Source organism: Leucoraja erinacea, unplaced genomic scaffold, assembly GCF_028641065.1.
Source record: "Leucoraja erinacea ecotype New England unplaced genomic scaffold, Leri_hhj_1 Leri_1014S, whole genome shotgun sequence".
NCBI classification, from domain to species: domain Eukaryota; kingdom Metazoa; phylum Chordata; class Chondrichthyes; order Rajiformes; family Rajidae; genus Leucoraja; species Leucoraja erinaceus.
In genome coordinates this window covers 12,097-24,127 of record NW_026575247.1, presented here as the reverse complement: position 1 = coordinate 24,127, position 12,031 = coordinate 12,097, and the positions used below count along the sequence as shown (strand labels likewise).

General features: G+C 44.1%; 1 protein-coding gene across 1 annotated transcript in view; it reads right to left on the bottom strand.

The window, feature by feature from the left end:
* Positions 1-8,954, bottom strand: part of LOC129715104 (peroxiredoxin-6-like) — a 31,118-nt gene extending 22,164 nt beyond the window's left edge. Inside the window, exon 1 of the mRNA XM_055664970.1 lies at positions 8,765-8,954. Coding sequence (XP_055520945.1) covers positions 8,765-8,853 — 89 coding nt within the window. The 5' untranslated portion in view covers positions 8,854-8,954. The remainder of the gene's footprint in view (positions 1-8,764) is intronic.
* Positions 8,955-12,031: the final 3,077 nt, after the last annotated feature.

Sequence of the window (12,031 nt, the reverse complement as noted above, 5' to 3'; positions counted from 1 at the left end):
CTGCACCTATTGTCTATTGACCGTGTTTGTTTTCTCTGGGTGCTCCTGTTTCCTCCCACTTTCCAAAGTCGTACAGTTTATAGGTTCATTGCCTTCTGTAAAATGTGTAAATTGTCCCTAGTGTATAGGATAGTGCTAGTGTACGGGCTGATTGCTAGTTGGCATGCACTCAGTGTGCTGAAGATCAGATCAGATGCAGTGGGCTGAAGGGCCTGCTTCCAAGCTGTATCTCTAAAGTGTGACTTACCCACGCCGATCTATATTAGACTGACCTGTCTGCATTTGGCTCATATCCCTCTAACCCCATCCTGTCCGTGTACCTGTCCAAATGTCTTTTAAGGCGGAAAAGTGCAAGGAAAAACAGGCAAATGAGCAGATGAAGTGCTGAATTTTAAGATAATTTGAAGACAATGTGATGTGAAGACAAAGTAAAGCATGTTCACTGGCTGATCAAGTCTTGAACTTGGAATATCGCCATGCAAACCAGAAACATCCCTTCCCCCCTCCAGTCAAAGCAAACATACTCCAAGCATTGCAACAGTTAAATTATTCACCCAAAATGTAAAGGCACAGTTACCTATTTGTAGCAGCAATTTGCAGAAGATTTAGTAAAGATATTTCCTCATATTTTCACCTGCCTCAGAGGATACAACAATGCTTGCAAAAAAAAACGATTTCAGTGCAGAAGCTTCTGGTCTGAAGAAGGGTTTCGGCCCGAAACGTCGCCTATTTCCTTCGCTCCATAGATGCTGCTGCACCTGCTGAGTTTCTCCAGCAATTTTGTGCACCTTCAGTGCAGAAGCTAATCATTTGGAACAAAGAGCATTTTATGTTCCACATGGGCATTCTTCCATACCTTCTACTTTCAAGTGTTGAAAGATTCTGGGGGAGTATAATGTGGACTAAACCAGAATATCTGTTTAATTCATCGGAAAATAATTCCTAACCAGAAGCATCATCTATCCATTCTTCCGCAGATGCTGCCTGGCCCGCCTGGTTCCTCCAGCACTTTGTGTTAAGAGACACATGAAGAAATAAAATGACCAGATCTATTGAGTTTTACGATAGCTCTAAACTTCACAAGCACAAGGAGAACAGCAAAGAAGCCAGCGGTTTTGATAGTTTAAGAATTATTCTGCTTGCATCAAATGAAAAGGCCTAATCAAATGTTGAACTGAAGACATCGCCCACAGGGAGGGTGGGATCTATCCTATTTCAAGCTGTTTGTTATTTTCCAACACAAACTACTGTGAAAAGAAAAGTTCAAGGATATGATCAAATGTTGTAGACACAAAATGCTGGAGTAACAACGTGTCAGGCGGTATCTCTGGAGAACATGGATGGGTGACTTTTGAGTCAAGACCCTTCTTCAGTCTGAGAGTCAGGGGAGAATGAAAAGGCACAGTACCAATCAGAGGCAACACCGATGATCAAGGAAAGGTGGAGCCCACAATGGTCCATTGTTGGCTGTGGAAGAGGTGATAATGAAGGGACACAAACAGTGATACTGACAGGATGAGTAGGGTGGGGGAGGGATAGAAACATTGAAAAATAGGTGCAGTAGTAGGCCATTCATCTAAAATAGGTTCAGGAGTGCCTGATCATCTAAAATCAGCTCAATCCTGCTTTTTCCCCATATCCCTTGATTCATTTAGCCCTAAGAGCTAAATCTACCTCTCTCTTGAAAACATCCAGTGAATTGGCCTCCACTGCCTTCAGTGGCAGAGAATTCCACAGATTCACAAATCTCTGAGTGAAAACATTTTTCAGTATTCAGATCATTTCAGTATTCTAGTACCTGAAAATCAGTATTTTGCTGAGGAAATCAGTATATTTGCGCGGTGCCATTTTGCAAACCCCCCCCCCTTTTCCAGACAGAACTGAACTCTCATCGGTGAGAGTACTTGTGATTGTCTGAAGAAGTCTCGACCCGAAACGTCACCCATTCCTGTATTTCAGCATTCTTATCGCATTTCCATACGAAATACTGAAAATCCGTACTACTTGGCAGCTCTGTATTAGGCAACTGAATCATCCTATCACCAACTAAAAAGGGTCCGGACTTCTAAGTCATTGCGGACCCTCAGACTGTCTTTAATCTGACTGTACTGGACTTTATCTTGCACAAAACGCCATTCTCTTAATGCTGTATCTATACACTGTGGACTGTTGATTGTAATCATTATATAGTATTTCCAATGACTGGATAACATGCAACAAAAAATCTTTTCACTTCACTTGACAAAAATAAATTTACAAAATTGATTAATATTTAGCAATAAATTATGGGAACATTACATTCGACAGCTAAAAGTCCCCCCCACCCCCCCCCCCCCCCCCCCCGTCTCCGCCCAACCCCTCCTCCTCCTCTCCCCTCCCTCCCTTCTCTCCTTCCCTCTCCTCTCCTCGCCCTCTCCACCCCTCCCTTGTCCCCTTCCTCCTCCGCCGCCCCCAGTTCCTGAATAGAAGTACCAATTTCAGCCATTTATCACCAACTACGTACAGACAAGAGAGTTCAGGAACTAAATGGGAAGCGTTGCCAATGATGTTTTGAATTGGATAAAAGTGGGTCTACAGATGACAAGGCAGTGCTTGTTTTCCTCTCTGACCCACACTTGAAGCCGTGCCAGTGCAGCTCATAGCAACAGGACTACAACACACTGCTGACACAGTGCCCCAATTCATCACGGAGAAAAATGGCCACGTCCACAAAATGCAAAACACAACATTCTACCATCCGGATAAAATCTGAAACAAAATGATTTGCAGCAAGAATCATGCAAATGATGGTATAAGATAGGAATTGGCTGGGATAGACTGGCAAATGATACTTAAAGGGTTGTTGACGTTGGAGATGCAATGGAAAAAAATGAAAGATCGCATGGATGAATTACAACAATAGTTCATCCTTGTCAGGCGTAAAAAATAAAATAAAACGGGGAAGGCAGGTCAACCGTGGCTAATGAGGGAAATTCGGGATAGTGTTAAATCCAAGGAAGAAGCATATGAATTGGCCAGATGAAGCAGCAAACTGGAGGACTAGGAGAAATTTAGAATTCAACAGAGGACCAGCAGGAAAGTAAGCTTGCGGGGAATATAAACGCTGACTGTAAAAGCTTCTTTAGATATGCGAAGAGGAAAAGATTAGTGAAGATAAATGTAGGTCCCTTACAGTCAGAAACAGGTGAATTTATAATGGGGAAACAAGGAAATGGCAGACCCGTTAAAAAAGTTATTTAGTTCTGTCTTCACTAAGGAAGACAGAAACAATTTCCCAGAAATACTAGGGGACCAAGGATCTAGTGGGAGGGAGGAACTGAAGGGAATCCATATTAGTCAGGAAATGGTATTAGGTAAACTGTTGAGAATGAAGGCAGATAAATCTCCAGGGCCTGATGGTCTGCATCCATTAGATGGTCTGCAACTCAAGGAGGTGGCCCTAGAAACCATGGATGCATTTGTGATCATTTTCCAATGTTCTCGCGACTCTGGATCAGTTCCTGTGGACTGGAGGGTAGCCAATGTAACCCCTCTTTTTAAGAAAGGAGGGAGAGAGAAAACAGTGAATTATGGATGTCATGTTTAAATGACAGAAACATTTAGCCTGACATCGGTGGTGGGGAAGATGCTTGAAACAATTGTTAAAGATGTAATAGCAGCGCATTTGGAAAGGAGTGACAGGATCGGTCAAAGTCAGCATGGATTTATGAAGGGGAAATCATGCTTGACTAATCTTCTGGAATTTTTTGAGGATGTAACAAGTAGAATGGATAAGGGAGAGCCAGTGGATGTGGTGCATCTGGACTTTCAAAAGCTTTTGACATGGTCCCACACGAGAGATTAGGGTGTAAAATTAGAGCGCATGGTATTGGGGGTAGGGAACTGACATGGATAGAGAATTGGTTGGCGGACCGGAAGCAAAGAGTAGGAATTAACGGGTCCTTTTCAGAATGGCAGGCAGTGACTAGTGAGGTGCAGCATGGCTCAGTGCTGGCACCTCAGTTATTTACAATATATATTAATGATTTAGATGAAGGAATTGAATGTAACAGCTCCACGTTTGTGGATGACACAAAGCTGAGTGGTAGTGTGAGCTGCGCAGAGGATGATATGAGGCTGCAGGGCGATTGGGATAGGTTGGGTGGGTGGGCAGATGCAGTATAATGTGGATTATATGTGAGGTTATCCACTGGTAGCAAGAACAAGGCAGCAGATTATTATCGGAATGGTGTCAGATTAGGAAAAGGGGAGGTGCAATGAGACCTAGGTGGCCTTGTACATCAGTCACTGAAAGTAAGCATGCAGGTACAACAGGCAGTGAAGAAAGCTAATGGCATGTTGGCCTTCATAGCGAAAGGATTTAAGTTTATGAGCAAGGAGGCTGCAGTTGTACAGGGCCCTGGTGAGACCTGTATTGTGTGCAATTTTCGTCTCCTAATTTGAGGAAGGACATTCTTGCTATTAAAGGAGTGCAGTGTAGGTTCACCAGGTTAATTCCGGGAATGGCATGACTGACATATAATGAAAGAATGGACCGACAGGGATTTAGAAGGATGAGAGGAGATCTTATAGAAACATATAAAATTCTTAAGGGATTGGACAGGCTAGATACAGGAAACATGTTCCTGATGTTGGGGGAGTCCTGGACCAGAGGTCACAGTTTAAGAATAAGGGGTAGGCCATTTAGGACCGAGATGAGGAAAAACATTTTCAGCCAGAGAGTTGTGTATCTATGGAATTCTCTGCCACAGAAGGCAGTGGAGGCCAATTCACTTGATGTATTCAAGAGAGAGTTAGATATAGCTCTTAGGGCTAATGGAATCAAGGGATATGGGGGAAAAAAAAAAATCAGGAACGGGGTACTGATTCTGGATGATCAGCCATGATCATATTGAATAACGGGGCTGGCTCGAAGGGCCGGATGGCCTACTTCTGCACCTGCATTCGATGTTTCTAAATAAAAGACACATTAAATGCATTGCCACAAAAGGCTGTGGAGGCCAAATCAATGGATATTTTTAAGGCAGAGATTGATAGATTCTTGATTAGTACGGGTGTCAGGAGTTATGGGGAGAAGGCAGGAGAATGGAGTTGAAAGGGAGAGATAGATCAGCCATGATTGAATGGTGGAATAGACTTGATGGACCAAATGGCCTAATTCTGCTCCTATAACTTATGAACATTTGGATAGATATTTAAGACACTTGGACAGAATAGCGGAGTCAGGGGATATGGGGAGAAGGCAGGAACGGGGTACTGATGGGGATGATCAGCCATGATCACATTGAATGGCGGTGCTGGCTCGAAGTGCCGAATGGCCTACTCCTGCACCTATTGTCTATTGACAGGTACATAGACAGGACAGGTTTAGAGGGAGACTGAAGAAGCATCTCTACCCGAAACGTCACCAATTCCTTCTCTCCATAGATGCTGCCTCACCCGCTGAGTTACTGCAGCATTTTGTGTCTACCTTCAGGTTTAGAGGGATATGGGCCAAACACAGGCAGGTGGGACTAGTGTAGATGGTTCATCTTCGTTGGTGTGGGCAAGTTGGGTCGAAGGGGCTGGTTCCATGCCATATGACTCTGACTCTGAAGTTGGGGTTAAAATATCTTTCAATAGAAAACATTGACAGAATACATAGTTGAGCATAGCATATCAATTTGCATTTAAATACAGCACTGCACTCACAGTGGCACCATGTTCTGTACAAAAAGAACACATTGTACAATTTAATATCAAGAAACTGCAGATGCTGGTTTATATCAACAATAGACACAAAATGCTGGAGTAACTCAAAGGATCATGCGGCATCATCTGACACATTCAAACCTTTGAGAGCCATCTGAAGAAGGGTGGTGACCCGAAACGTCACATGTATTAACCCAGAAATGCTGCCTGACCTGCTGAGTTACTACAGAACTTTGTCTCTAACATTGCATCACTTGTTCTTCCAGTCTCGTGACATTAACAAACAGCTTTGAAAACTGCAGTAACCATTGAAGATTATAGAGCGGAGTTTTGGTAACTGTGTTATTAGTGGACTATGTTATCAGGATACAAGCTATCCAAAATGGTTATACAAGTTAACTCTCTCAATTATGCTTTAAAAACTTCAATGATACCTTCACAAATATTTAAATTGTTGTTTCTAAGTGGCAATTATAAAAGCCGACGGGTTTGGCTTGGTTGGCCTTGGTAAGATAAGATAGTACACTGTATCTACTCAAACCAAGATAAGGAGAAAGGAGAGTATACTTACTTACTTATTAATTACATTCAAGGTTCAGATAAAAGACAAGATATTACATAGAATAAATTGCATACTAAAGCACAATAAATTACATACAAAGGCACAATACATGGTTGAAGATCAAGAATTTTAAAAAATCAGTGTTCTCCAACGAGACAAGTATACCAATGTCTCCACTGCTGGGATTGGTAGAGTATAGTGCTAAAGCTTATGTTTGATAAGGCCAAGATGATTTCATTTTCAGAGTCATAAAAAACTTTTGAGTTTAGTTTAGAGATACAGTGCAGGAACAAGCCCAATGAGTGCATGCCAACCAGCGGTCACCCCCTACACTAGCACTACCCTCTGCACTAGGGACAATTTACAATTTTACCGAAGCCAATTAACGTACAAACCTGTACGTCTCTGGAGTGTGGGAGGAAACCGGAGCACCCGTAGACAATCCATGCGGTCACAGGGAGAACGTGCAAACTCCACACGCAGGCAGCACCCGAAGTCAGGATCAAACCTGTGTCTCTGGCGTTGTGGGGGCAGCAACATTACCTCTGCACCACTGTGCCACAGATTAAATCTAAACGTGGCACAACTGGTAGACTTGCTGCCTCACAAAACCAGAGCCCCAGGTTCGATCCTGATTTCGGGTGCTGTCTGCGTGTGGCGTTTGTGCGTTCTCCCTGCGACCGCTTGGGTTTCCTCTCACATCTCAAAGATGTGAGGGTTAGTAGATTAACTGTATCTGTAAATTGCTGCCTGCTGTGTGGGGTGGTGAGTCTGTGGAATTCTCTGCCTCAGGAAGAGGCCGGTTCTCTGGATACTTTCAAGAGAGCTAGATATGGCTCTTAAAGATATCAGAGTCAGGGGATATGGGGAGAAGGCAGGAACGGGGTACTGATTGTGGATGATCAGCCATGATCACATTAAATGGGCCAAATGGCCTACTCCTGCACCTATTGTCTATTGGGATAACATAGAACTAATGTGAACGGGTGATCGAAGGTCAGTGTGGACTTGGTGGGCCTGTTTCCATGTTGCATTTTTCAATCAGTTAAAACCACCGATGCAATGTTTAGGAATTTAGCAGCTCCACTGACTGGTTAATTCATCACATGGTTGCATTTTCCCTAGTAATTGAGACACTGTTTGGGGTACAGCTAAAGATAAGTGGGAAATTTTGGCTTGAAAGGCTTACTTCAAGAAGCTAATTGAAATGTTCATGAACAAACAATACAACAATTAACAAATCATTAAATCAAGGCTGCAGATAGATCACATTCACTGCCTGCTGTCAGAGTTCATGATGGGGCTCATGATTACAAATGGTTCAGTAGTTTAGTTTATTGTCACGTGTACCGAGGTACATTGAAAAGCTTTTGTTGCATGCTAACCAGTTAGCGGAACGACAATATATAATGACAATGGAGCCATTCACTTCTGTACCTCTTGCCCACACGGCACCAGAGACCCTGTAATCGCAATGAGTAGGAAGGAACTGCAGATGCTGGTTTACACCGAAGATAGACACAAAATGCTAGGGTAACTCAACGGGTCAGACAGCACCTCCGGAGAGAAGGAATTGAAGACTTTTCAGGTCGTGACCCTTCTTCAGACACGAGTCTATGACTTTTGTTTCCTTTAGGGAACGAAGTGATGGCGCCCGACTGAAATAGTCTGTGATGATATTACAAACGGTTACTTGCGCGTTGTTTTATCCACGACACATGGAAGAACCATTACCTCGAGGACAAATAAAAGGCCATTGCAATTGTGTTTTGACTCACAGCCAAGCTATGATCCAGTATCTCTGCACTGTGCCTCCACCCAACCACCCTCACCTTAAGTTGCGACAGTAAGCATTCTTCATACCATTGGAAGTCATTTATTTTTACAAGTTGCTAAAGATGCCCCAAAAATTATACACTTTTAACATTGCTCGTTTTGATTAGCTGGTCGTTGTTTTCAAGAATATGAAACAATTCTTGGCTAGGGCAGGTTTAGAGGGATATATGGGCCAAACGCAGGTAGGTGGGACGAGTGTAGATGGGACCTGATGGTCTGAAGTCTGAAGAAGGGTCTCGACCCAAAACATCATCCAATTTCTTCTCTCCAGAGATGCTGCCTGTCTCGCTGAGTTGCACCAGCTTTTTTTTATGTCCGTCTTTAATACATCAGCCATGATTGAATGGTGGAGTACCGAATGGCCTAATTCTGTTCCTATCCCTTATGAATTTACATCTTCGGTGTAAACCAACATCTGTATTTCCTTCCTGCGCATGTTGGTCGGCGTTGGGCCGAAGGGCCTGCTGCCCCGCTGTGTGACCCCATGACTCTGTAATATGCTGCCTTTCTCGGTCGGGAGAATGCAAAGTGTGAAGCAAAGAGGATTTGAACAGGGCGATTTTGATACAACGTCCATGCCGACGGCTACAACTCTGCACGTTCCTCCACACTGCACGTCGCTGCAATGTGTCCCTGAATCCGACAAGCGCCTGATCAATACACAAGGTAACTTACGAGTCTCCCAGCCAGTCGTGAAATTTGATCTTGCCCTCTGTAGTGTTCGCTTCAAAATTCGGGAACGTATCGCCCAAGTAGATCCCCATCGCTGATATTTTTCTTTCCAATTCCCCCGGGAATGGAGCGCAGAAATATAGTAGAGATAAGCAGCGACAGAGAGGGGAAAAAAACCAGAGGGGCGGGCAATGAAAAAGTCTGCACTGATAGGCTTACGGTAGAAAGTGGCAGCGTGCCTCAATTCTGTAGGAAGGAACTGCAGATGCTGGTTTATACCGAGATAGACGCAAAATGCTGGAGTAACTCAGCGGGACGGGCAGTATCTCTGGAGAAAAGGGCATTTTGAAAACCTGCTTCAGTGTGATGAGGGGGAGGGGGGGGAGAGAGAGAGAGAGAAAACTGCTTAATTGTCTGGCTGATGTTGCCTGTAGGACAGAACATAAAACACAGAACAGTGTTCGTCTCAGGAACGGGCCCTTCAGCCCATAAGTCATAGGAGCAGAATTAGGCCATTCAGCCCATCAGGTCTGCTCCGCCATTCAGACCCGGTTGATCTATCTTTCCATCTCAACCCCAATTCCTGCCTTTTCCCCACAATCAAGAACCTCTCAAGGTCAAGTATGTCTTATTGTCATATGTCCCGAAACGGAATAATGAAATTCTTATTGCAACAGTACAACAGGAATGTAAACATAGTACCCTGTAAAATCCGTACTCAACAGCTAAAAAAGCTCAGTATACAGTGTATATGGATATAAAAATTTAGATAAACAATAATAGTGTAAAGTCAGAAACAATGTCCCCAAGTCTATGTAGTTCAGAGCTTATTTGGAGGTTGTAGCGTTTAATAGCCTGATGGCTGTAGGGAAGAAGCTGCTTCTGAACCTGAATGTTACAGTTTTCAGGCTCAGCTGTTATTCTACGTTTAAAAATACCAAATGACCTGGTCTCAGCCACCTGTGGCAATGAATTCCACAGATTCACCTTCGTCAGAGTGCAGATGATGGAGCTGAGAAGGAATTTCTTTAGCCAGAAGCTGGCTAATCTGTGGAATTCATTGCCACTGATGGTGATAGAGGCCAAGTCACTGGGTATTTTTAAAATGGAGATTGATAAGTTTAGTTTTGAGGTAGAGCGTGGAAACTGGCCATTTATCCCACCGAGTCTGTGCCGACCAGCGATCACCCATAAACTAGTTCTACCCTACACACCAGGAACAATTTACAGAAGACAATTAACCTACAAACCTGTATGTCTTTAGAATGTGGGAGGTAAGTGGAGCACCCGGAGAAAACCCATGTGATCACAGGGAGAACGTGCAAACTCTGTACAGACAGCATCCATAGTTAGGATCGAACCCGGGTCTTTGGCGCTATCAACTCTACCACTGTGCCGCCCTTGGTTCTTGATTAGGAAAGACACCAATCATTAAGGGTAGAAGGCAGGAGAATGGAGTTGAGAGCGAAAAATAGATCAGTCATGATCGAATGGCGAAGTAGACTCGATGGGCCGAATGGCCTAATTCTGCTCGTCATGATGCCAAGTTCATCTAATCTCTACCCACACATGATCCATTTCTCTCCATTCCCTGCACTTGCAAGAGTCTATCTTAAACACCACTATTGTATATAAAACCCTGGTAATTATTGACTTGCCCTAGTGGCAGGCAGTCTGAGTGAAATTTGAGCTGATTCCAACCTCCTACACAGCCGTATTGGAAAGTAGCTTGAACGGAAGTTACAAGATACATTATAATACCATTCAGGATAAGGTGTCTGGGAGTTTGGTTGGTTGTTCAGAAATACTAATCCATTCACAGGCACGATTCTGTGCTAATGTTCCTTTGTCCTCTTTGCTCAAGCATCAAGAGTGTTTAATTGTTGTATGTGTCGACTATAGAAGCATGACATTCTTGCTTGTAGCGGCATAACAGGTCTGTAAACACAATGCACCGAATTTAGTTTAGTTTAGAGATAGTGCAGAACAGGCCCTTTGGCCCATCGAGTACGCATCAACTTGCAATCCCCACACATTAACACTATCCCACTCACACTAGGAACAATAGTAAGATTAAACGAGAACTTTGAAGTTTGATCTTTATTTTATGAGGAGCAACGTTGAGGGAATACGTGAAGAACCCCGCCTAGACGCATGCGTGTCATTCTTCAAAGCAGCGGTGTGGAATCACAGATAACTATAATGACCGTTGGAGAGCAGTGGAGGAGGGTCAGGGCGGTGAGTACTTAAATCGGGCGCGGGGCTTTATTTCACAGCCCGGGACCGTTGGAGAGCAGTGGAGGAGGGTCAGGGCGGCGAGTACTTAAATCGGGCGCGGGGCTTTATTTCACAGAGGCCCGGGACCGTTGGAGAGCAGTGGAGGAGGGTCAGGGCGGTGAGTACTTAAATCGGGCGCGGGGCTTTATTTCACAGAGGCCCGGGACCGTTGGAGAGCAGTGGAGGAGGGTCAGGGCGGTGAGTACTTAAATCGGGCGCGGGGCTTTATTTCACAGAGGCCCGGGACCGTTGGAGAGCAGTGGAGGAGGGTCAGGGCGGTGAGTACTTAAATCGGGTGCGGGGCTTTATTTCACAGAGGCCCGGGACCGTTGGAGCGCGTGGAGGAGGGTCAGGGCTTTTTTTTACCAAAATCCGTAACGTTCCACACTCCATAGGGAGGGTTCTGGTGGAAGCCGCTGATTGGTGGAAGCAGACTAGAGGAAGCAGCTGATTGGGTGCAACCTCAGGTTAGCATTTGTGCTTTCTGGTTAAAGGTGCAGTGCTTTAGTAAAGGTACAGTGGGCTAAAGGTACAGTGCGTTTTGTATATAATAAAGTGGGCTAAAGGTACAGTGGGCTAAAGGTACAGTGGGCTAAAGGTACAGTGCGTTTTGTTTATATAATAAAGGTGGAGTGCTTTAGTAAAGGTACAGTGGGCTAAAGGTACAGTGCGTTTTGTTTATATAATAAAGGTGCAGTGCTTTAGTAAAGGTACAGTGGGCTAAAGGTACAGTGCGTTTTGTTTATATAATAAAGGTGCAGTGCTTTAGTAAAGGTACAGTGGGCTAAAGGTACAGTGCGTTTTGTTTATATAATAAAGGTGCAGTGCTTTAGTAAAGGTACAGTGGGCTAAAGGTACAGTGCGTTTTGTTTATATAATAAAGGTGCAGTGCTTTAGTAAAGGTACAGTGGGCTAAAGGTACAGTGCGTTTTGTTTATATAATAAAGGTGCAGTGCTTTAGTAAAGGTACAGTGGGCTAAAGGTACAGTGCTT